Source organism: Hyla sarda, chromosome 1, assembly GCF_029499605.1.
Source record: "Hyla sarda isolate aHylSar1 chromosome 1, aHylSar1.hap1, whole genome shotgun sequence".
Lineage (NCBI taxonomy): Eukaryota > Metazoa > Chordata > Amphibia > Anura > Hylidae > Hyla > Hyla sarda.
This window is the reverse complement of record NC_079189.1, coordinates 335,646,780-335,669,909: the sequence shown is the minus strand read 5'-3', so window position 1 is coordinate 335,669,909 and position 23,130 is coordinate 335,646,780. Positions and strand designations below refer to the sequence as shown.

The following is a 23,130-nucleotide window of genomic DNA, read 5'->3' as shown; positions in this document are numbered from 1 at the left end:
AAAAAAAGTCATGCAGCTTTTTTTTTTTTTTGGGGGGGGGGGGGGGGGTTGCCTAAAAGAAAGGGGAAACCTAGCCTAATAGGACTCTTCCTTCTCTGTGTCCAAGAAAGCATCCACGAGGTCTTCAGTTTTTCTGCTAGTAGTAAAACAAGAAATGAACTGTTCTCCATGAACCCATACGGTAACGTTGGTATTTTTGCAATAATGCAGAACAGTGCTTAGAGTCAGGACATTGGTTGTCTACATTCCTGTTTTGCTCTGTAATCTTGTGTCTCCAAACATAATGGGGCTGTTATATGGTTAAAATGAACATGCAGAAAATTATTACCAAGATGTTTACATTCAGAAGTGACCTTTCCGGACCATGAAAGTATCTTTCACAAAAAAGAAGCTATGTGAGCCTTTACATATTTTTTTTTTGTATACTTTTTGTCTCCTTACTAAATATTTCCACATTTAATAAAATAAAAATGTCTGTATGGACTGCCAGCTCACACCCCTCAGTTTTGGCAGATTTTGTTTATTTTTAATAAATACATTAATGGTGCCAGTGCATTTGGGCAGCTCATGAATGCTTGAGCAGATATTTTTGGGATTCATAGTGGTTACAAAATAAGTCTAAAACAGTAGAATTAAACACACAAAATGCTAAAAAAAAAAAAAAAAAAAGTTAAAGGGGTATTCCTGGAAAAAAAACAAAACTTTTTTTTCTATATCAACTGGCTCCAGAAAGTTAAAGCGCAACTGTCATGAATTTTTAGCCCCCCAGACTACTACAATGTTGTTACATATGTCCATAACGTGATTTTAAATCAATTTTATATGTGCCATATCTTTAAATAATGTTTGTTTTTTTCACATTTTCCATTTTTACTGTCTATATTTTGAAATTATCATGAAATCATGGAGTCTTAAATCTGGTTTAAAACTAAGCTGAGACTTCCTGTTTTGTACAGGTCATTTCCCAGTAATACCTTTCCTCTCAGCACAGACAGGAGTACAGTGAAAAGGTGACACCAGTAGATAACACTAGATCCACCAGCATTCACAGAAGAGCTCAGCATCCCCCTCCCTGTACATTGACTCTTGAAAAAGTCAGAGAATGCCCAGTAGCCTTTCCAATGGATGTGAATGAGACAGGTCCTGTCTATTGCTATCTATGATCCATGTGTCCTGCAGTAAAGCATATCATTAAATGCTTGAAATGTGCAAATAATGGCATTGCAATTAATTAAATTGCAATCAGAAAATAGCACCAGATTAGAATAAATAACATGTTTCCATATCTGTTTTTTTATCTTTTGTGTGTTTGTTTCCTTTATTCAGTCCACTTGGAGTGATTATAACATGCTTCAATAAAGCGTTTGGATTGTTAACTGGGAGCCGGAAACCTATACTTTTTTTTCTTGCATTGTACTAAAGCTCATACATCACTGGAAAGTCCACTGTATCTTTTGATTATTCCACATGCAATATTATTTTATATACTGTCGCACTTACATATTCTGCAGCACTTTACAATAAAGACTAGACCATAGATTAGGAAAAGGCTAGAGTAAGTGCCATTATGCTCCCACTTGTTCATGGTCCGTTAATAAAAAAAAAAAATTTTTTTTGCCGAATGGACCATGAACAGGTCGTAGCACAACTTATACGCAGAGTCCCGATGGATCCCAATGACTTGAATGGGGTCCGTTGGGTGTCCGTGTTTTACAGGAATGCAGTGGAGAAAAATATGGGACGTGTCGCTATATTTTCTCCGCTCAACTCCCATCCTTCCGATGGACTCAGTGCGGTGCTCCATTTAGCGGTGTATGGCGACAGTGTGAACAATCCCTTAGAAACTATTTCACAATTCAGTTAATAAGGATATAACTATATGCTCATTATTTTGGTGTTTTCCCTCCTGTGTTCCGTATTTCATTAAAGAAATCCCACGTAATATTGTTCCCTGCGCTGCTAGAAATTCAAGCATCCGATTCAGCTACCAAGTCAGCATCTTTCTAATTGTGAGAAAAAGGTTGTGGAAGGCTGTAAATCTGCCGACTCATTATGAGCAGTAACAATGGATTGATTTACAAGGCGCAGCAACTGTTAGGCATATTTAGTGTATGTGTAGAAAGATGCAGCTAAGCTCTAGGGCTTTTCACTGCTTCCATGTAACATACAGCCAGCCTCTACGCTTCTGCTGGATTTTTTGGCAATGCAAATGAAAATATTCTTAAGACAAGCTGACAGACTGAACTGTGGCAAAAAAAGAAAACTTGCCTGTCTTACAGTTGTTAGAGATTGCTGTTCCTACCCCTGGTATGCCTTCAATCAATTCTGGTGGGGCGATGGGGGGAGCTGGAAATAATGAGTATGGATGACATCAGAATGTAGTGTGTTTGGTGATGTTTAGATTTGTTTTGTTCTTTTTTTGTTCTTTTTTTTTTTTTTTTTTTGTGAACCAACCAGGAAAATATTAACAATTGGAAGTCTTTTGGTCATTCTAAGAAATGCCTATTATTGCACAAATGGCGATTTTTAATCCCTACTGTCATACATACCCCAGTTACCACTGGTGAGACACATGCATTTATTTACATGTAGCGTGCAATTGACATATCTATTTCTTATATATATATCTATATATTTTTTTGTTTTTTTAAATCTTTACAGTCCGGACAGCCAAGTCCAGCCAGTTCTACGTCTAGTTCCAGTTCCAGTTTGGTGCCACCTCATAACCACAGACAAGGTATTAAACTAATAATGAGTAATAATTGTTTATCCTGATCTATATTTCTTGTATATTTCTCAGTTTTTCATATTGACGTGAGGGCCACTATAATGCTGTTCAGTGGAATTATGGACAGAGTTATCTTTAGCCCTGGGTCCCTCCAGAGAAACAGTTACATAAATGTGTACATGATATGAGCAGACATTATTATAAGCTTTGTACATTGACACCAGTGTTTCTAGTTTAGTGGGGTACTGATTCTCATCATAAAGATAAGAAAGATGTTATAAAAACTTTTTTTTAGGCAATGCCTAATAGAAAACATAATATGCAAACTATCTACAAACCAGAATTTACACCAATGGGAGGAGTCAATCATCCGTTAACTGTGGTTTTAGGGTTCTTGATCCTTCTCAGTATAGAGTCAGGCACTGGTTAGGTTAGTTAGATGCCTTTAGTGTAGTGGCAGTAATGACGATCACTAAAGAGATCCAGTGGTGTATGGAGATTTCAAACAATGCTCATTGGGAGAGAAAGAAGATGTATTCTAGATAAACCATAGTCTCCTCCAAAAGGAAATGTCACCCAACTGTACAACATTGTTTTTGGTTTCTTATTACTTGTCCTTAGAGGACAGGGTGTTGGTTGGCTAGCAAGATGCTTTACATGACCCTTAAACCTGATGGATATCTTCAGTTTGGTGAATTTTACTACATCTTTTAGCCACCCCAATATGGCCGGCATTTATCATTGTAGGTGTAAGTGAAGCATTTTTCTACACCTTTTTTTTGTGTGCTGGTAATGTGTAAAAGCACCAAATTTATTAAAGGAAATCTGTCAGTAGTATCACCCGCAGTAAACCTGTGACACAGGCTTGTAGTGTGGGTGATGCTGATTAAAACTGTATTCACATTGTCCAGATTCTCCCAGCTTCTGGACATGCTAAAGAGGGCCTTGGGGCATGGGCGGAGCTCTGATCTGAACTTGGGGCAATGCTGACATCCTCTTAGCCAGGAGGCCACCCTGCCCGGCTCATCAATACCCATAACCCCCCTCCCTGCTCCTTCGCCCATGTTAGTGTATGGTGCATGCGCAGCTTACTATGTACTCCCGGAAGCGCCGTTCCCCCCGGCAGTGAAGCCAAGGGGAACCTTGCTTCCAGGAGTTCACAGTAAATATGTATTTGAATGGCCAGAGACCTGACAGAGCATAGTTTAAGATAATCTGCAGAGAAGAATGGCAGAAATTCCCCAAACCTAGGTGTGTAAACCTTGTGGCATCGTATCCAAGAACACTGGAAGCTGTAATCACTGCCAAAGGGGCTTCAAGTACAGAGTAGTAGTTGGTCTGAATACTTATGTCAATGCAATATTTTAGTTTTTCCTTACAATAAATTAGCAAATCCACAACATTACAAAATGTGACAACATTTTAAGAATCTGAAAACTTTATAAATGCATTGTATGTTGGAAAGGAAAAGATAAATTACATTAGATTCTTCGTATCTTTGAGTAACTGATAATTCCACTCATTGTTTAGGCAATTTGTTATTTTTATGTGCTAAAACAATATTATTATTATTATTATTATTATTATTATTATTATTATTATTGTCATAGTAATTTTACCATAATATAGTGCAAACTAAAGGTTATCATAATGTTTGTTTGGGGGACAGCCAATAGAAATGTAAAATTCCCATTATTTTCACGCTTCTGTGGTTATTGCATTTTAATTATTTATGCAATTCTGTAATACAGAAAAGTCTTCCCAAAAGATTTATTATTACAGTACTGTATACATTAACAGCAAGTAAGACTACCAATTTTTTATGCTCAGTTTTGTCACTGCAATGCTAAGCTTGTAGGTAATCCTGTAACAAAATAGATGGGGCGACTGACAGCTATGTAGACAATTTAACAAAATCGTATTAAATGTTGCATGACTGACACATTTATTGAAAGAAATTTTTACTGTAGCGGACAATACACAGGATTCTAGACTGTTTGGAAGGAGTCCTAACGGTTCTTAAGCCTTTTCTCCACTTATTGTTGTATAGAATCATATACATCGATTTTTATGTTTCTTGGATCTTAGTTTAGATTTGTATGAATGGAATCTGAATGGGTTCGAAAGATGAAAACTGCAGGAACATATATAGATCATAAAAGTGGGTGTTTTCAATTTCTTTCCATTGCTACTCTTGGTAGGTGAGTAAAGCAGGGCTGGGTTATAGTTGGTGGCGTCCTTCATCCCTTCTGAAAAATTAACCCAAAATGATTCTTTATGGCAGCGCTACATATAGTAGAGATTGTTGTGTATGGAGACAGCAAAGCCAACCACTCAGACTTCAGAAAAAACATCTCCGCACACGCCAGGTCACCTCGTCACCTCTTTTCAGGTGGATAGGCTTACCATTTCATTGGACCACCTTTTTTCCAAAAGATGGGTGACCAAGGTTGTGTACACAATACCTGCATAAATAGCGACTTTCAGTGTATTAAATTAGAAAATGGCAAGTGCAGTAGATTGTGATAACGCTATTGGTGGAAGCCCACTAGATCACCAAGGTGTACCCTTCAGGGCTTGTCTGGTAATTTTCTTAGTGTCCCACACCTGCCTAATAAAATAACAAACACTTTAACTCAACCTCCTCCCCTCCCTCATAGATCTGATATCCGGATGCCCCATCTCTTGCTGGTCTAAGCTGACAGTCTGCTGAACTGTAGAGGTAAACATGACATCATGGTGCTGCTTGCCAATCACTGGCCGCAACACACTTCAGTCAGTGATTGGACAGCGGCACTGTCAGTTTTCCTGGCTGTAGACCCTACATTGTTCAGCTCAGAAAGCAGTGTTAACGGCCGTGGATGGGTCGCCCTGATACCGGAGCTATGAGGGTGCGGAGAAGGGTAAGTTTAAGTGTTTATTGTTATATTAGACAGCCTGGGGACAATAAGAAAATAGTCCATTTTACCGGACAAACCCTTAAAATTGCAGGCTGAGCCATTGATTACAGGGTTGAGAAAATGTGAAATCTTGGGTGTCCTGAGACATATGAGGAGTAAAGTGTAATTTTTTTCCAGTATTTTCTGCACTGGATAACTTATATCAAACATGACAGATGTTGCTCTTTAAGCAATAGGTCTGGGAAACTGCTAAGGGATTTAATTTCTTCTATTAGATTATCAGTAGACATATAAAAAATTGTGAAATAGGTTGAAAGAAAGGTAAAAGAAAATTCAGAATTGTTATATGCATTTCACTCAGAATGTAGAAATTAAAGGGGTATTCCAGGGAAAAACTTTTTTTTTTTTTTAAATCAACTGGCTCCAGAAAGTTTAACAGATTTGTAAATTACTTCTATTAAAAAATCTTAATCCTTCCAATAATTATCAGCTGCTGAAGTTGAGTCGTTCTTTTCTGTCTGGCAACAGTGCTCTCTGCTGACATCTCTGCTTGTCTTTGGAACTGCACAGAGTAGAAGAGGTTTGCTATGGGGATTTGCTTCTACTCTGGACAGTTCCCGAGACAGGTGTCAGTTGAGAGCACTTAGACAGAAAAGAACAACTCCACTTCAGCAGCTCATAAATACTGAATGGATAAAGATTTTTTAATAGAAGTAATAAGCTAATCTGTGTAACTTTCTGGAGCCAGTTGATTTATATAAAAAACTGTTTTTTTTCCTGGATAACCCCTTTAAATTAGGCTGGAAGAACATAAATAATCTAACTGTAACGTGAGGGACTTAGGGGTTTACTGTATCTTAAATAGGTTAGAAAATGATGTCAGAAGATATTGTATGAATACAGACCCACTTCAGCGTTATTTAGGAATTTGACAGCAATAATGTTGAACATAGGAAGAAATAAAGGGCAGTAGGGGTGATATGAAAGCACCAAACAACTTGCATTAAGACTTAAGAAAAGGGCTTGCTTGACCAGAATTTGACCTTGAACTCAGAGAAGAATGGCAAAAACTAAATACATCAAAAACAGGCAAACAAAAGCCCCTACAGAGAAGCCTGCAATCAAATTGATTTGTTATCCAAATTTTTTTTTAAAGTTAACATCACACTTTTGCTGTAGGTCACTATTGATTTTTATATTGTTGCAGGAAGCTGGACTCTGGTAATTACGCTTCATTTTATATTATGTTTTTATGTTTTTCACCTTTTCAGAGCATCCATGATGGAAAAATACTAAAAATTGTAAAAGTGGTAAAGCTGAGATGTATGCTTTATGTAACATGACAAATAAAATAATGGGGGTTAAACACGGTTTACAGCTTGGTTAGAACTCATAGCATATGACATGACAGGCTGATCAAAGCTAATGCTTTTACACTTCTCAACACTTAAATTGCAAAACTAAGAATGACAAACCATAAGGCTATGCAAAAAGGAATAGCAGGTGTCCCTAAGATCTGCTATTAATCAGATTTTCAAAAAAAAATTTCAGCCGCATGAAACCTTAGACATTGCATCAAGTCAGTACAGTATGATTGTTTGTTCATCAATGTGCCAGGTATGGCTCCTTGTCGAAATCTGACAGGGACAGATTCCTCAAACTAAGAGACCTTAATTTGTTACTCCCAATGGTTGGGACACAAACTGAAATTACAGCAAGAGGTGCAAAGAGGTGAATCTCTGCATGGACGTATTGTCAGATTAGAAGAATGTTGTGTAGCGATCAATTCTTTATTGTAACTGAAATGGAACATCACGTACAAAGCCCTGGGTTGTTACACAGCGTCAACACACACCATCATGTGTTTCGGCCCCAATGTTGTTTCGGCTACTGTAAGCAGCCTGGGTGGTATAAATGTGTTCCCAAGGCCTGAAGCATCTCCTGGCTTGTCTCCCACTGAGCACAATTGGTTGTCAATTGCAAAAAGAGTTGCAAGCAGCGGATCTTCCTTTTTTGTGTTGGAATTTCAATCTTAAAAGAGTGTATTATTAGTATCATTGAGATAGATGATGATGAACTGGGCGGTGTCTGGTCTGGGGCATTAACATGCAGGACAGTTAGTTTAGTACATCTGTCCCTTAAAGGGGTACTCCACCCCTAGACATCTTATCCCCTATCCAAAGGATAGGGGATAAGATGTCTGATCGCGAGGGTCCCGCCGCTGGGGACCCCCGCAATATAGCATGCAGCACCCACCTGTATCTGTTTCCGGCAGCACTGGAGGTTCTGGCTCCCGACCACGGGAATGGAAGATCGTGACGTCACGACCCCGCCCCCGTGTGACGTCACGCCTCACCCTCCCATAGACTTGCATTGAGGGGGCGGGGAGTGACGTCACATGGGAGCGGAGTCGGGACGTCACGATCTTCCATTCCCGTGGTTGAGAGCCAGAACGTCCAGCGCTGCCGGAAGCAGATACAGGTGGGTGCTGCATGCTATATTGCGGGGGTCCCCAGCGGCGCGACCCCCGCAATCAGACATCTTATCCCCTATCCTTTGGATAGGGGATAAGATGTCTAGGGGTGGAGTACCCCTTTAAAGTTTAAGTGTCATCAGAAAATGGCCCATGATTTTAAGAATTTGTAATGATCTTTTTTATTTTATACATTTTCAAGTCCTGAAATGGTGTAGTTTTCCCATTTGCCACTGAGCCTCAGAAAAGACTGATGCTTTGTGTTCGGGATAAGTAACTTTTCAGCAGTCTTCTCATTTTCAAGAGTATTGCAATAAGGTATTGGTTAAGGTGGCCATACATCTTTAATAACTGTCATTAGACTGTTATATCTCCCAACCTAGCAATACATATGTCCCAGCTAAATGTTAATCTTTCCTCTATGGATAGGGGTAAACTGGAGCCAAACAGCTCTTGTCGTGGCTTATCTCTTTGTTCTAAAAAAAAAAAAAAAAATCTCAATATATAATAATATAGGATCCACTTTTCACAAGAGGCGATGATACCCATCCCCTGCACAATAACCTCTGTACAGGTCACATAGCATGCCTAGAACAGAAGAAGTCAGTGGTTGCTGTAAAGTATACTTATCTGAATGCAGCTCGCAGCAGCTCAGGCAAAATAGCTGACCCCATAATTATAAAAAAAAAAATAGAATATAAGATTAACAATCAGAAAATAAGTTGAAAAAAAATTGGGGGAAAAAAAACTATCAACTGCAAAACTGTTTTCTCTATGGATACACTGCTCTATTATTTTTCTTTGGACACCTACAATAGACATCTGAGCTTCAGAACTAGACCTTGGAACAATTGACGATAAATCACGTTTTATTTTTACATCATGTGTCTGCACTGTATATTGCAGTGACTGAAAAATACTGCCATATCATTACTGAATAAAAACCCCAAAGACCAATGTTGTCACCATAACATGACCATTTGTACACAGGCTGCAGACAATATAAGTGATACAGTACACTTGCATCAAGTCGCAGGTGATGTATTCTCTGAGTGGACTCTTCCCCTCTTCCTCTTTTCTCTCCATCTGGCCCAGACCACCATGAAGACTTCTTTTAGCCATTAATAGTCTCTGAAGAGCCCACCTATTTCAAACTGTCTACACAAATTCTCCGTTTTGCTGCCCCATTTACAGTACGATCCTGTGTCTGCTGCTATTCCCAAGGCCATAAAAACTTGTATTTACACCCAATTAACCCATGACACCCCTCCCCTCCCAACAAAAAGTGGCAGTAGTGCCCCACACAATAAGGCCATGTTCAAACTGCAGAATTTCATTGTGGAATTCCACATTCAATGGGATTCTGCTGCGCTGTGCACACAGATTTTCTGTGATGTTTCTGGCGCGAAAATTCAGATTTCCGTGTCCACAGAAAGAATGAACCTGTCCATTCTTTCTGCAGACTCTGCACGGAATGCATTTCTGTCTATGAGACGGTGCATTCCCGTGTAGTCCTAGCGCCCGCATGTTATGGCAGCACCCAGATTTTCTGGAATGTCTGCGTGGAGAGTTTCCATGCGGACATTCTGCCATGTGAACAAAGCCTAATAGTGGACTACACAGTTATAGTGCCTCTCTTTGTGCCCAGTAAAAGCCCTTTTAGTGTATTCCTCACAGGTAAACATGCCCCTATTAATATGTACCCATTAGTGTCCACATTGCATTCATTGTGCCTCTCCACAGTTCATGTATACACAAAATGTGTGGAAAATACATGCAATATGCATTGACAGGGACTGATCAGCGATGGCCTGTAGCTGTCTGCAGCATGGCACATGAAGGGCAATGATCTCCTGAGGCTTATGAAAGAAGTATATAGTGGGCTAGGGAGCGAATTTATTCCTGATCTGCCATAGTATTCAACTATATCAATTTCCGGAGGATGTGCATATTATTGAAAGGGTAACAGAAGGTAGTTTTAACCGTATAACCCTGCTGCCTTGTGTACACCCATAGTTAATTAAATGCATGTGAAACATTCCTTGCACTTTCAGAAGGCCATATAATTTATACAATTTTAGCTCTCTAGGTGTAAATAAGCAGTTATATTTTTTTATGGTTGAAAAGCCAATCCTATACCACAAAAATGTGTATTAAGCACATTATGGAACTGCACATGATACTCTTAATACTTAGGTTAGTAAACCTGTCCGGTCATCAGTCTTTTAACTAGTATACAACTGCATAACAAAAACTAAAAGTTATATACACTACTCAAAAAAATAAAGGGAACACTTAAACCACACAATGTAACTCCAAGTCAATCACACTTCTGTGAAATCACACTGTCCACTCAGGAAGCAACACTGATTGACAATCAATTTCTCATGCTGTTATGCAAATGGAACAGACAACAGGTGGAAATTATAGGCAATTAGCAAGACACCCCCAATAAAGGAGTGGTTCTTCATGATGTGACCACAGACCATTTTTCGGTTCCTATGCTTCCCGGCTGATGTTTTGTTCACTTTTAAATGCTGGCGGTGCTTTCACTCTACAACCCACACAAGTGGCTCAGGTAGTGCGGCTCATCCAGGATGGCACATCAATGCGAGCTGTGGCAAGAAGGTTTGCTGTGTCTGTCAGCGTAGTGTCCAGAGCATGGAGGCGCTACCAGGAGACAGGCCAGTACATCAGGAGACATGGAGGAGGCCGTAGGAGGGCAACAACCCAGCAGCAGGACCGCTACCTCCGCCTTTGTGCAAGGAGGAGCTCTGCCAGAGCCCTGCAAAATGACCTCCAGCAGGTCACAAATGTGCACGTGTTCACTCAAACGTTCATAAACAGACTCCATGAGGGTGGTATGAGGGCCCGACGTCCACAGGTGAGGTTTGTGCTTACAGCCCCAACACTGTGCAGGACGTTTGGCATTTGCCAAAGAACACCTAGATTGGCAAATTTGCCACTGGCGCCCTGTGTCCTTAACAGATGAAAGCAGGTTCACAGTGAGCACATGTGACAGATGTGACGGGTCTGGGGACGCCGTGGAGAATGTTCTGCTGCCTGCAACATCCTCCAGCATGACCGGTTTGGTGGTGCGTCAGTAATGGTGTGCCGAGGCATTTCTTTGGGGGGCCGCACAGCCCTCCATGTGCTTGCCAGAGGTAGCCTGACTGCCATTAGGTACTGTGAGGAGATCCTCAGACCCCTTGTGAGACCATATGCTGTTGACCCTGGGTTCCTCCTAATGCAAGACAATTCTAGACCTTATGTGGCTGGAGTGTATCAGCAGTTCCTGCAAGAGGAAGGCATTGATGCTATGTACTAGCCTTCTCGTCCCCCAGACCTGAATCTGATTGAGCACATCTGGGACATCATGTCTCGCTCCATCCACCAATGCCATGTTGCACCATGGACCGCCACCTCATCAGAAGCATGGCCAGGCATTGTAGGGAAGTCATACGAGAATGTGGAGGCCACACACACTACTGAGCCTCATTTTGACTTGTTTTAAGGACATTACATCAAAGTTTGATCAGCTGTAGTGTGGTTTTCCACTTTGATTTTGAGTGTGACTCCATATCCAGACCTCCATGGGTTGATACATTTTATTTCCATTGATAATTTTTTGTGTGATTTTTGTTTTCAGCACATTCAACTATGTAAAGAAGAAATTATTTCATACGATTAGTTCATTCGTTCAGATCTAGGATGTTATTTTAGTGTTCCCTTTATTTTTTGTGCAGTGTATTTTTAAGATTTGTTATGATTAGAGTAAATAAAATACTGGTTGTACATACGTTGGTTGTAGATACATAACAATGTAGTATGTTGTCATACCTATTCTGTCTCTTGTGCAATTTTAATGATATTTGGCAATTGTTTCAGAAACTCGGCAAAACCCAGTAAGCATTTTACATTTATCCATTTGATATATATCCAATAAAATGTAAATTTTCCTAGGTTTCTTCATGTCTTGTTCAGGTTCTCTGAGGTCCATAATGAAGGACTTGCATTCGGATGAAAATGAGGATGAATCTGATGATGCAGAGGACAATGATTCTGAAAATGAAAGGACTGTTCACATGCATGGAGGGAGTCGGGCTCGCAGGTACATCATGTTCTTAAAGGAACCAAATATTCCTTTGCTTGTGATGTGACAAAGCTGAAGAAGAAGCTACACAAGAGATAAGGAAGAAAACGCTACTGTAACTTGCTGATACAAACTTACATTATGGTAGCTTTGGGCTAAGTAAAAGCAGGTTAATAGTTTACCATTTGAGTTGTGTTACCAATCAAGTAAAGGTAAAAATCATTGTTTTCCTTTACTACAATATAAGTAACGCATTTCTATAAATAAGTAAAAGACAGCACCTTGACAGCACTGTTTATTTGCTCATATAGAATGCTTGCAGTGTTTATGTAGCATAATAAGACCATCTTTATGTACATGATGCAAGTAAATCGTTAGTCCACAGCCCTCAGATGTAGGAAGGGGGATACCGCTCTAAATGTTTAAAACCCTTTTCATTTACAGAGGTCAAGTTTTAATGTTTTCTTTAATTCACACGATAGGTTAATAAATTGTAACATAATGGTTTTGGGTTTAGAAAAAAATATGATCTATAAGCAATGAAAAGACCTAGAGACAATCTAATGAAGTTCTCGGTATATTAATTTCAGATCTGCAGGGTTACCTTTAATCATTAAAGAAGAAATCCAATCCCTGGAAGTACAGAAAAACTTATCCCCTATTCACAGGGTAGGGGATAAGTTTTAGATAGTGGGGGGTCTGACCTCTGTGGCCCCCCTGCAATCTCCTGTACGGAGCCACGTCTCTCTGCCAGAGTGGCGTGTCATGACCCCCACCCAAAGCAGAGGCCGCCACACCCCTTCCATATAGCTCCTTATGGGAGAGCAGTTCAGCTATCTTTGGCTCTCCCATAGAGATATATGGAGGGGGCGTGACGCACCACTCTGGGGGAGAGCCAGAGCTCCATACAGAATTTCGCGGGGGGCCACATTGGTAGTACCCCCCGCGATCTAAAACGTATCCCCTATCTTGTGGATAGGGGATAAGTTTTTCTGTACTTCAAGGCATTGGACTTTAACAAAATATGTAAAGAATAGAAGATGAGCACTCGGCACTAGGGTCATGCTAGTGGAGATTGGACAGGATGAACAGGAGCCTGTACTGTACACTGGGGGGTGCAAAGCAGCAATAGACAAAAAATTTATGTAGCTGTAGAGAGAAAAATGACAGCGCAGGACTCACCCTTAATAGTGGTTTATTCAGATCAGCCCCGAAACGTTGCTGCAAGGACTCCCCTGAGTCGTCTTTCCTGTTCTCCATGGCCCTACTATACTGTGGATCATCACTTCATGTGCACCGTTTGATCTGAATAAACCACTATTAAGGGTGAGTGCTGTGCTGTCATTTTTCTCTCTACATCTACATGGACTTTAACAAAACATGTCAAAAGTTTTGATCGGTCAGGGTTTCGGGGGCTGAGAACCCCTGTGATAGCTGAAATGAGCTTGGAGAAGCCCTGAGAACTGAGTGCTGCTCCCCATCTTGCTGCAGGAGATCCTGCAGCAAATCAGGAAGAGAAGCGCACCGCCATGCGCTTCTCCCGGCTTTTTCTAATGATCGGTGGTTGTCTGAACACCCAGACCCTGACCAATCATGTCTCTGAAATTTTTAAAGTTTTGTTATATGACAGTAAAGTTTTATCTTGTAAATTGCCCTCTGAGTTATAGTGTAACCTGTTTGTTGCTGGTCTTTATTTACAGAATCAGTCTAAGTGATGGAAGCAATAGTGAAAGCAGTTCAGTGTCCTCGCCATTACGGAATGACCCTCCAACCTTGTTAAAAACAAACAACAATCAGGTAAACCATACTGGCAATCCAGAGCTTTGCTCCATAGTATCCAATATGTATAAATTGAACCCTTTTTTCCACCATGAGTTGTGCAATCCTAATGATACTGTAAAGCATGTGTTTTCCATTCCTCTGTGTTAGACTACCTACACTTGCTTTTGTCTCTTTTTTCCACATCACATCAAGTGCTTGATACGGCTGCAAATCTGTTAACCTTACAATGGGAACAGAAGCATATGAGCTGCCCACACACTGTTCTTTACACAGAGCACATAATAACAGTGACGATTTGGCTTCTCACAGGGCTACAATGCTGCCAACATTTAAACACCGCTGCTATAGCAGCAGGCTCACCGTGCATGTATATTTAACAGTGCTAATAGCCGTCCTCCACAGAGAAGCACGTAAGTCATGTATTGCTCCTGTGGGCCAGCAAGTGTCTTGCAGCACATTAACATTTCTGTTTGTCTCTGTTTTAGTTAACTGAACTACACTGGATTTGTCTGCATAGAGAAGGACGCAATCCATTCTAGTTAGTGGAATCCTAAGTGCTACTTTATCTTCCAGTACATTTGCATCTGTCTCATGTGGTGAAAGCAACCTTTTATTAGTCTGGAGGAGGGAGTTGTCTGCATATAACTTGATCCACGACTGCATTATTCTCAATAAAATGTCATTTCTAAGATAAGATGAAATTAATATATGATCCAATATTGGAAAGAAATGTTGAGTTCCGAAACATGAAGGCCAAATATAGAAAGCAATTTTTTTTCAGTTCAATTTACATGTAGAGACAGTATAACATGTGTCCTGTCCCAACTGTCAGAGAAAGACATTTATCGGCCATATTCTTAAACCTAGCCATTGTTCGAAGATAAAAGCTGCCTGTGAGCGTCTTATAAGTTCCTTTGAACTGTGTGTGCATATTGTTCTGATACCCCCTTTGTTCATGCAGCATTTAACCATTCCTGTGGATTATTTGATGCTCTGCCAAGCCATGCCACACATAAATAACTTATAGATGAAAAACATACTGAAAAAAAGAAAGTACAGTCAGTTGTGTTTTTCCAGTGTTGTGTGCGCTGAAGCGTGCATCTGAAAATTCACCAGAAAAAAAGGAACAATTGACACGGTATATTCATTACCGTTCTTCAGGCCTGCTCATGATACCCTGCCACTCACAGGCCGTACAAGTGATTGGCATGATGCCAGTACTTTTGGAGCACATGAAGCTGCACATATGTATCTCGGCTGCTCTTTTTATTCAGCAGTGGCCTTAATATAGAAGACACGCAACACAATTACACAGCAATGTGTAGTGCCAGCTGTGGCTCTAACATTTTATCATGGGTAATGGATCAGGTTTTACTCTAAATATGTAAATGTACCAGTCCTCTTTGGTATGCGTTTGTTTCCTCCTAGCCGAAGGGTGAAGTCATAATTTTTCTGTCTAGGTGCTATTATTGCTACAACTTTAATATCTAGTATGTAAAAGGATGACTCCAACTAACAAATGTGTGCAATATTAATAGGGTTGAGTTGGGCTGAATTCACATTAGCTTTTTAGTTTTAGGTTTTATTGTTAGAGAAATAAAACATATAAAGGGAATCGTTTGACAGGAGACATGCTTTTTCTTTGGGTTCTGTAAACAGAGCATATTGCTAATCTTCTGGTTGTTTGCTTCATGAGCTTCAACTATTGGTTAATACTCTCCAGTGAATCATAATACATTATTTTTTATATTTGAATTCAGCAGCTTCTACGTGTGAACTACACAGTCATTGTGGGAGGAAGGGGTTTTGTCACTGATGTTTAGGTTTTAGTTCCATATTCTTTTTAGATTATGAGATGCACTAGGATATAACACGCGCCTAAAGAATTAAAAATAAGAACATTTCTGTTCCTTACCTATGAGCCATTTCACATGGTACAGACTTAGTAATGTATAAAAACCAGACTACCTTATAACTATTACAGCTATAGTGCCCCATCATTATTGCAATCATAGTTTCTTAAATGTTGATCACATTTGTCAGTTCAATCATTATGCCAGCCCCATTGGCCCATTACATTACCAGCAACAAGGCCCCATCAAAGGCACCACCTCAATATACCTCCCACTCTGACTTAGTAGACTATAGCAGTGCACAGAATTTAATAGGGATGAATCCGCTTCTTGTAATCATTTAGACGAGGAGAGTGTCCTGTCTGCTTCTATTCTAGGGCTGGGTTGTGAGCAGGAGGTCCTGGCAGTGCAGATACTGCATATATACAAATGTTTGTGTACTTTGCTCATTTAGCTGTCAGATTTTACAAAAGTCTATGGGGGCATAAATGAAAACTGTAAACAAAAAGTCTGTTTTGCCCATAGCAACCAGTCAAAAAACCTATGCAAGTCTATATCAAATCCATATCCTGATTGCTTTTGGCTCGGACTACGAAGTTGTTAGAAGATTTAAACAGGCATCCTACCACCAGCGTATCCTGGGGGTTACAAATTTAACAAAGGAAACCTGAGCTGTGATTGGTATGTGATGTTGCTATGGGCAAAACCAGTTTTTGTTTACACAGTTTGTATTTCTCCCCCCTGTGTAATAAGCTGGCAATACACATGACTTTAAAGTAGGTGATCTTGGAAAACCAATACCAATCTAGGTCCTATGTACAAAGGGAACTAAGATTCTCCTGCTGCATGCTTGTGACCTATTATTATATGTACCATTTTATGGGTCGAATACCCTTAAAATGGTACATATATGGTGTATTCATATGTACAGTAGCCTTGCATATTTGATGCTCAGGATTTGAAGTTTTGTTCAGTCATTTAGTTTACATTGAAATCTGCAGCATCAAATCCTGTGCAATAAATATGCGCAGAATACTGTACGTGTGAATAGACCCTTAGGGTACGTTCACACGTACGCAGATTTGATGCGCAGAATTTTCTGCTTCTAATCTGCACTTACAAATCTTGCGCATCAAATCTGCGCTGGATCCTGTGTGAATGTACCCATCCTGCACATCAAATCTGCGTACGTGTGAACGTACCCTTTAAAAAGAAAAATGTGTACCCTGAATTGTTTGCCCACATTTTCCCTGTCACACTGTGTATGAACTTATGAACTTATCCTCTTAACAGGGGAATGGGAATGTCCAGTTGCCTGCACAAATATTTGTATAGTATTTACTAAAGAAGACCTATCAAGATAGGTGAAAAGACCTCTATAAAGTCAGTGACTTCTTTTCCACTAGATGTTCTATTACTTCTCCGTCCAGCCCAGGCCACCATGATGACCTCTACTGGTGACTGCATAGTTTGCTGCCAAGACATTTTCTGCAGCCATCCCCAGCCTCTGCAGCAGCAAATTAACTCAGCCATCCTATCATGGACATCAGACACCAGACCCCCAAATGTATTACACACCAGACCAGACCCCCAAATTAATACAGACCCCGGGACAGATACCCAAATCATTTATGACCATAGGCTGAATACTGATTCCAAGAATAATTACAGACCCCAGTCCCCCTAAAATATTGCAGTCCTCAAACCAGATCTCTATAGTAAAAAAAAAAAAACAGCCCTAACCAGATCCAATAAAAAATAGAGACGCCCAAAACCTCTAAATACAAAGACTCTTAATGAATTCAGACCTCAGGCCAAATCCACCAAAGCTTATATAGGCTGTAGACAAGAATCCCTAAACTTAAACAGACGTCTGACCAGAGCCCCTTAATACAGCAGCTTGCACTCTTCTTCTTTGTGGAGCTGTGCTGCTCTCTCCTCCAGCTTAAAGACCTGCACAGATATGATCATGGGACCTTATTATTGTTGCGGGTCAACAGTAACATCACCTTTGCACATATTTTTAGGTAATCTATATATGTGCAGGCCTGGTATATTTGTGTCAGTGGTCCTTGCACAAAGCAGTTTTGTTTCAGTGATTCACGTAAAATATAATTAAGAATATCTATTGAAACCAGTTGCTGTCCTTTTTTTAATACATTTTTTTTGCAAACATCCTTGCTGATATGTTTGTTATATATATGTATATAATATATTGGATTATTTATTCTCCATAATTCCTGTAACCTAGTTTGTAGTTTTTACGTTATTCCAAAAATATGACATTGTTTGTATGAGTCATTACAGTACAAACTTAACTAGTATAATGTATTACAACCTGTTACCATTAAAGATGAAAAGACGTAAGACCTGACCTGCCCAAAAATATGAATAATTCCTGCTCCAACTAGAATCGTTGACCTGATTTGTCAAAATGTCACTTGTTACTTTATAATACAGCTGTAAATTCCATTGTGTCTGGCAGAAACCATAAAGTGCAAGACCAGAGGTCAAGAGCTTTTATCAGTCCCACCAGAGGCCAGACAGAATTTACAACATAAAGTTATTTTCTTTGCTTAACTCTTTATTTGAAGGTTTCAAACTCTTAGGTAGAAATGGGGGAGGCAAAGAAAAGAGTTATAAGCAATTTATCCAAACCGAAGTCTGTTCTTCACATTTGTCTCGGAGCAGATGAATACTAGTGTTTTTTTTATACTGGTCTCAGATCATATATGCTTGTGTTAAATTAAAACAATGTACATTTTAGACTGAATTGTGTTTCCTTTGGATTTTGTTGTGTTTTTAGATCCTGGAAGTAAAAAGTCCAATTAAACAAAGCAAGTCGGAAAAGCAAATAAAAAATGGAGACTGTGATAAGGTAAATCTAGATCTGTGACTGGCCACATGGTTCTAGCTCTGTGAGGGTATTAATAGTAAATGTAATTCTGCTTTTCAATTATGTAGCCACACTTTTTTTTGTACCTTTACACTGCTATATTCCAACATATTGTTTCCTACTGGTTTAAAGTATTTTGTATATCTTGCTTTCAGCTTAGCTTTTTTTTATTTCCTTTACTTAGTTGACTTTCCCCCCAAACACCATGTGGATTTTGAAGCTTTCACTTATATTTCTCCAGAGTAAACAAAGTCCATTTTTATGTAGAATAAGAACTTACATTTTCTCTATTGATATATTTTAAAGTGTTTAGATCAGTTTATTTATAATATTAAAGTTAAAAAAAAAATTACATACTATTAATGATTTACTATTCCAAGAAAAGACTCTCTAGAAGGGTTGTTTTTTCAAAGAAATGTTGAGAATATTGATGTGATTTGAGCTGGAAAAGGGTATAGCTTGTTAAACGATTAGTTCTGTGTATTGAAATGGTTGGGACTACACAAATTCTATCTGAAAGTTGTTGTTCATGTTTTTAACATGTATTTTTTGTTATACTGTAGATGTTCTCCATTGATTTTAATGAAGAAAATGTGATAAAAGTGATTGAGGTGTACTGCAATGCTGTCTCTAGGTCCTATTTTAAAAGTGCTTTGGCTAATAGGGTGCAGTATTGGCATTGACTTTGTGTCTTACCGTGCTGCCTTACAAAGTATAGCAATTTGCTTAATCAACTTATTTTTTTTTTGAGAGCCCTTTTTAAAAATTAAAAAAGCAATCTGATCGGTTTCCTCTGCATACGTTTTGATAAATTTCCCCCATAGTGTTGCTTATATTTTACTGGACCAGTCCGTAGTAACTACGTTCACAAATCTGAAAGCTTAACCTCTTAAGGACGCAGGGTGGTATATAACGCGGGACCCTGGGCTAATAGTGTGCGGCACCGATTGTTGTGCCGCGTGCTATTAACCCTTTAGACGCGACGTTCAAAGTTGATCTCAACATCTAAAATAAAAGTGAAAGCTTCCCGGCAGCTCAGTCGGGATAATCAGGACCATCGCAGGGAAATCGCAATGTCCCGATCAGCTAGAACATGAGCGAAGGTCCCCTTACCTGCCTCCGTCGCGTCCGATCAGCGATTGATTGCCTCAAGCCTAAAATCCAGGCTTTAGCAATCGACCACCGATAACACTAATCTTTGCCGTGTCAGTCCATAGCAATGATCTTTATATGAGATCGGTATGTGCAGTGTAATAGCCACTAGGGGCATTATGCATATGTGGCTCAAAAGCCCAGGGGGTGTGAAGAGCCCAAGTATGTCCAATCCATGTCCTCTAGTGACTAGAAGTCAAACAAGATAGGCGGTAATAAAGTGAAAAAGGGCTGGACTTATCTGGGCATTTGCTGTGTTGTTCAGCTTCCCCTGGGCTTTGATCCTCATTTGCATAACACCAAAAAGCTTATATCGATGGAAAGGACTATGGAGAGGGCTAAGGGAATAAAAATGGAAAGCCTGGAATCCTGATGACCCTGTGCTTATTTACATCCATGATTTTCTACTTTAAGAACTGATATTTCCCATTATTCATTGTTTGCATAATTTATGCATAGAGCTTGAAAAACTCTTCCACTGCATTATAGTATATAATAAAAAGCTGTCAGACAGAAAAAAAAAAAGTAAACGTATGATATGGTACTTGAGCAGGTGTGAAAAAAATACACTGCATGAGAAGTAACAATAATATTGCAGAAATGTATCATGTTCTACTGAAAAGACTTTTTCCGTCATATCCATTTAAAGTCAGAGTTGTTCTTTTTGTAGGCATATCTAGATGAGCTAGTTGAGCTTCACAGAAGATTGATGACTTTACGAGAAAGACATGTACTACAACAGGTAAATAAGTGTTTTTAATATTTGTGGCAATAATACCCTGTCTCTGAGGAATGCTGAGCTTTGGTAACCTCCATGCCCAAGAGGCCTAAGGCAGTTCTGGAAATAAAACACTTTGGGCCCAATTTGGACATTTCCGCTTAGGGGTGTACTCCCTTCTGTAGCCTAGGTTTAGACATTAATGACTGTATGTGGAGTCATTTTGAGGGAATACAAAATTAAACACTGTTATACAGGCTGTACACTTAATACTTTACATTGTAGCAGACTTAATGTTGTCGCATCATACAAAATATTAAAATATTTACAAACATGGGAGAGTTGTACTTATTTAAGTAACATATAACAAACAATATATACAGTAGCTTCTTTAAAAATACACTGACAATGGCGAACGCTGACCCACATACATGGTTCAGTATTTAGATCAATGAGTTAGAAAAGGCTTATTCACTGAACAGTGGGTCGTGGGTGACAGAGGGAGCCTCTGTCTAATCACCTAGATGCAATGTTTAATAGCCATAGAGGCATTTAAAGGGGTACTCCGCCCCTAGACATCTTATACCCTATCCAAAGGATAGGGGATAAGATGTCAGATCGCCGCGGTCCCGCTGATGGGGAGCCCCGGGGTCCCCGCTGCGGCACTGCGCTATCATAACAGCACAGAGCGAGTTCGCTCTGCACGTAATGACGGGCGATACTGGGGGCCGGAGCAGCGTGACATCACGGCCCGCCCCTTTCAATACAAGTCTATGGGAGGGGGCGTGGCGGTCATGGCCATAGACTTGCATTAAGGGGACGGGCCGTGATGTCACGAGGGGAGGAGCTATGACATCACGCTGCTCCGGCCCCTGTATCGCCCGTCATTATGCACAGAGTGAACTCGCTCTGTGCTGTAATGATAGCGCGGTGCCGCAGCGGGGACCCCGGGGCTCCCCAGCAGCGGGACCGCGGCGATCTGACATCTTATCCCTTATCCTTTGGATAGGGGATAAGATGTCTAGGGGCGAAGTACCCCTTTAAGTGGTTAAACAGCCAGGTTCGGAGTTGCCTGTGATCTAAGCTTTAATAAAGTTCTCTCTCCATTCAGATCCTCCCAACTTCCACCATATACTGTATATTTAAAGCAAAGGGTTAAAAGATTATACATTTACCTCCTAGATATTTTTTTTTTCACATTTGATTTCAACATTAAACCGAGGAAACATTATGATAAATACTTCAGACAAGGGTTAGGATAAATTATATTGAATTTATGTTTCCACAAGTACTGGCTTAGTTTTTTTCAAATATCTACAGGTGTTTCATGTGGATTTAAGCTAAAATATAAATCTTCATTGTGGCACTTATTCCTTTGATGGATAAGCTATAGATGTACGTATTGCACAAAACTACCAGAAAAAAAGAAAAAATAAACTAAATGCAATAACCTCGCCAGGTGCAGAAAAAAACCCCTAGGGATAGAAGCAAAGATTGCTTGTTGACAGGAGGAGAGAAAATCCCTTCCTGGTGCCTGTAGACACAAGTTTATATGGTCGTTCCAAGGTTAGACTCATTTGAAGAAAAGTAAACTAACGGCACATGTACACTTAATGATTTGTGTCCTGATAAAAGACATATTTAAACAGTGACAGATAGGTATATTTTTTTACTGTTTGTATTGTAAAACTCTTTAAAGAAATTGCACTATTATTTGCTTCAGGGAGATGATTTGTGTGACTGATTAATAAAGATATTTTTCAAAGTAGGCTTCTTTTTCCCCTAAAACCCCAAACACACTTTACTGTATTTCTGAATTGTATTTATAATAGATTGGACAACTACAGTGTCTGTTTGCCATATGCAGAGGGAAAGCTCTTGGTGCACACATCAAAGATATCCATAGGCCTTGTCCACCTAACAGAGGCCAAAAGTGCGGCATTCTGGCTTACGTGGGGCAGTATAGTTTGGTAGAAGAGTTTTTTTTCTGCTATATGGAACAACACAGTAAACTGCGCTATTCCATACATATGTGTCAAGTAAGTAACATACTGTATGGTACACAATTTTATTTTAACATTGAGCTAGTGGTTGACACAAACCACTCTATGCACCTGTCTTGGTAGTTTAACCCTATAGATGCCATCTCAGTACTTACCGCAACATTAATAGCATTGACAAGTGGAAGGGGGCTTCTCCCTGTCACCCATCGATGATGCCACAATGTGATCATGGGTTTCATAGGGTTGCTATGGCACCAGAAGGCCAAATCATGGCCTCCAATACTACCAGCTACAGAAGCCTAGAAGGCCCCCGTTGTTATGTGGAATGGTGACTACTTAATGGCCGATCTGAAGAAAGCCATCACTGTAAAAGTCCCAGAAAAAAAAACCTTGAGCCACAGTAGTAAAGCTGAGAAATTATTACTAAACTTTTTTAAGCTATTAAACTAACATTGTTGTGTCGTATCCAGAGGCGTAACTTGAAGCTTCTGGGCCCCGATGCAAAATCTGCAACAGGGCCCCATATGCCAGT

General features: G+C 39.8%; 1 protein-coding gene across 7 annotated transcripts in view; it reads left to right on the top strand.

The window, feature by feature from the left end:
* Positions 1 to 23,130, top strand: part of MLLT3 (MLLT3 super elongation complex subunit) — a 237,924-nt gene that overhangs the window by 179,207 nt on the left and 35,587 nt on the right. For 5 of the 7 annotated variants that reach the window (XM_056520087.1, XM_056520063.1, XM_056520036.1 and 2 more), the window contains 5 exons: positions 2,662 to 2,737; positions 12,065 to 12,212; positions 13,895 to 13,991; positions 18,636 to 18,707; positions 20,548 to 20,619. In XM_056520087.1, coding sequence (XP_056376062.1) covers positions 2,662 to 2,737; positions 12,065 to 12,212; positions 13,895 to 13,991; positions 18,636 to 18,707; positions 20,548 to 20,619 — 465 coding nt within the window. The remainder of the gene's footprint in view (positions 1 to 2,661; positions 2,738 to 12,064; positions 12,213 to 13,894; positions 13,992 to 18,635; positions 18,708 to 20,547; positions 20,620 to 23,130) is intronic. The other 2 variants (XM_056520069.1, XM_056520058.1) reach the window with 1 other exon arrangement.